Source organism: Tupaia chinensis, unplaced genomic scaffold, assembly GCF_000334495.1.
Source record: "Tupaia chinensis unplaced genomic scaffold, TupChi_1.0 Scaffold143602_1, whole genome shotgun sequence".
Taxonomy (NCBI): domain Eukaryota; kingdom Metazoa; phylum Chordata; class Mammalia; order Scandentia; family Tupaiidae; genus Tupaia; species Tupaia belangeri.
The window spans coordinates 1,155,938-1,158,177 of NW_006203448.1; the positions used below are offsets into that span (position 1 = coordinate 1,155,938).

The following is a 2,240-nucleotide window of genomic DNA, read 5'->3' on the forward strand; positions in this document are numbered from 1 at the left end:
CATGGACGCGACCACCGCTCCGCACCTCATCCCCCCGGAAATGCCCCAGTACGGAGAGGCGAACCACATCTTCGAGCTGATGCAGGTGACCCGGCAGCCCTGCCCTGTCGCGATGTCGCGGTGCGCCGAGGACCCGCGCCAGGGGCTGAGTCGCCTGCCCACCGCCGCCTCACTCTGGGCGTCGGATTTCTACATCGCTAAAGACACACCTGGCCCTGCCCAGGTTTTCCACGGAGGGACGCAGGAGGGAGGAAAGGGGGCAGGCCATCCGGGCCAGGCTTTGGCCTTTGGCTCTGCCACCGGCTGGCCTTCTGATCTGGAACAAGTCCCTCCTTTGCCTCGATTTCCCCACTTGTGAAATGCCGGATTGCCAGAGGTGTCCCTAAGGACCTCCTCGGCACTGACAGTTCAGTCTGGACAAACTGGGCGGCCTCTCAGCACAGGTTTCTGAGCTGAGAATTGTCCTGAATCGAAGGTGGCACCTCGTTCTGAGAGCGCCAATCCAGGGACATAGCCTCCCCGCCCAGGTAGCCCGGAGCTCATCTCTAGTTCCAGGCCTGACTGGGTCCCCACCTCATTGTGACCGTGGGCAAAGCCGGGTGCCTGGGCCCCTGTTTTTGCTCCTAGGAGCTGACTGGCTACGGAAGGTTCTGAAGGCTAAAGGGAAGTTGGAGCTTGGTTTTCAGAACATTTGTCTACTTCTTGGGGTACACCCCTATTGCTAGAGGCACAGCCATGGAGGCGCCTGTGGACATGTGAACCTCTGACCTGCGTGCTGGAGAACTGAGCTCAGAATGGACGACTTCCCATCTCTCCAGCATCCTTAACCTACAGATGGAGAGGTTCCTGAAATGCCAGTCATAGGGAGTCATCCAAATTAAAAGTTGGCTGGGGGGTAGCAGGATGGGGAGTTCCTGTCTGCACCTGCTCTAGAGAACCTGGAGTGTCTTCCCCAGTGACTGCCAGAAGTGCTGCCCAAGAAAGTTTTCAGTTCAGTATTTAGAGTCCTTAGTTGTCTGTGTATTCCCTCTGTGGTTTGGCCATTTCCTTTCTAAATTTCATTTTAATTTATTTTTAAAATTTGCTACAGAGTACGTACACTTACTGGAGAGAAACAGTGGAGAGAGAGGGAAAGTGAGAAAGCACCCCCCAACACCACCCAGGGGAGATGACCACACCACAATCCCTTCTCCATTCTCCTCTTAGGTTTTGGGCACACATGCACAGGTGCCTGGTGTGTTTTTCAAACTGCACAGGTCCGGGATTCAAACTGCACAGTTGGCCACATGGGATCCAGCTGCCTTAAATGCCACACCACCTGGCTGGCTCACCATTTCCTTTTTTTTTTAATTAAAAAAAGTTTTTTTATTATCCAATCAAGATATAATAAAAGATATAAATGAAAAACACATGACAAACAATTACCTTGAAATTATTGGGATGTATATAAATGTCATCATACAGACTTTAATCCCAATGAACATATATAAACCAGTTTGCGAAGTAACTTGCCACACAACAGAATTTAGTTAATTTCATAATGAACATGTTCTATTTTTCTTTCCTTTTTTACGTTTTTTTCCACTGTCAACTGTTTCCTCCTCTTGTACCTCACACTCACCCTCCACCACCCTCTCTCCTCTCTTACAGTCTCTAGCATATATACCCATTCTATCCACCATTACGTTTTCAAGTCTCTCAACCTCGGCCATAGCACTCAGTACTAATTGAGTGGGGATATACAATGTGTATCTTTCAAAGTCTGACTCACTTCACTCGACATTAAGTCTTCTATATTCGTTCATTTAGAGTCAAGTGATAGGATCTCATTGTTTCTTAAGGCTGAGTAATATCCATAATATATATGTGCCACAGTTTTTCAACCTAGTTATCAGTTTTTGGGCATTTAGCTTGGTTCCATGTTTTAGCAATTATAAATAGTGCGGATGTTTTTCTGATTGAGTTTTCCCATCCTTTGGGTAAATACCAAGCAGTGAGAGTACTGGGTCATATGGAAGTTCTATTTGTAGATTTTTGAGAAACATCTATGTTGTTTTTCACAGAATTTGGGCTCATTTACATTCCCACCAACAGTGTAAGTTTCGTTTTCACCATAGTCTCACCAACACTTGTCTTTTTTTTTTTTGGAGAGGTTTTTGCTATAGGGTGCATGTGCTCGCCAGACAGACAGAGAGAGACAGAGAGACAGAAAGCGAGAAATCACCCACCAGGGGGGATGG

At 47.6% G+C, this 2,240-nt stretch overlaps 1 protein-coding gene across 3 annotated transcripts in view; it reads left to right on the plus strand.

The window, feature by feature from the left end:
- The first annotated feature begins 1 nt into the window (after position 1).
- The window catches only part of AK8 (adenylate kinase 8), a 147,421-nt gene continuing 145,182 nt past the window's right edge, over positions 2-2,240 (plus strand). For 2 of the 3 annotated variants that reach the window (XM_006164315.1, XM_027766637.1), the window contains exon 1: positions 7-85. In XM_006164315.1, the coding sequence (XP_006164377.1) occupies positions 41-85 (45 nt within the window). In that variant the 5' untranslated portion in view covers positions 7-40. Of the gene's footprint in view, positions 86-2,240 lie in introns of all 3 variants that reach the window. The other variant, XM_006164314.1, reaches the window with a different exon arrangement.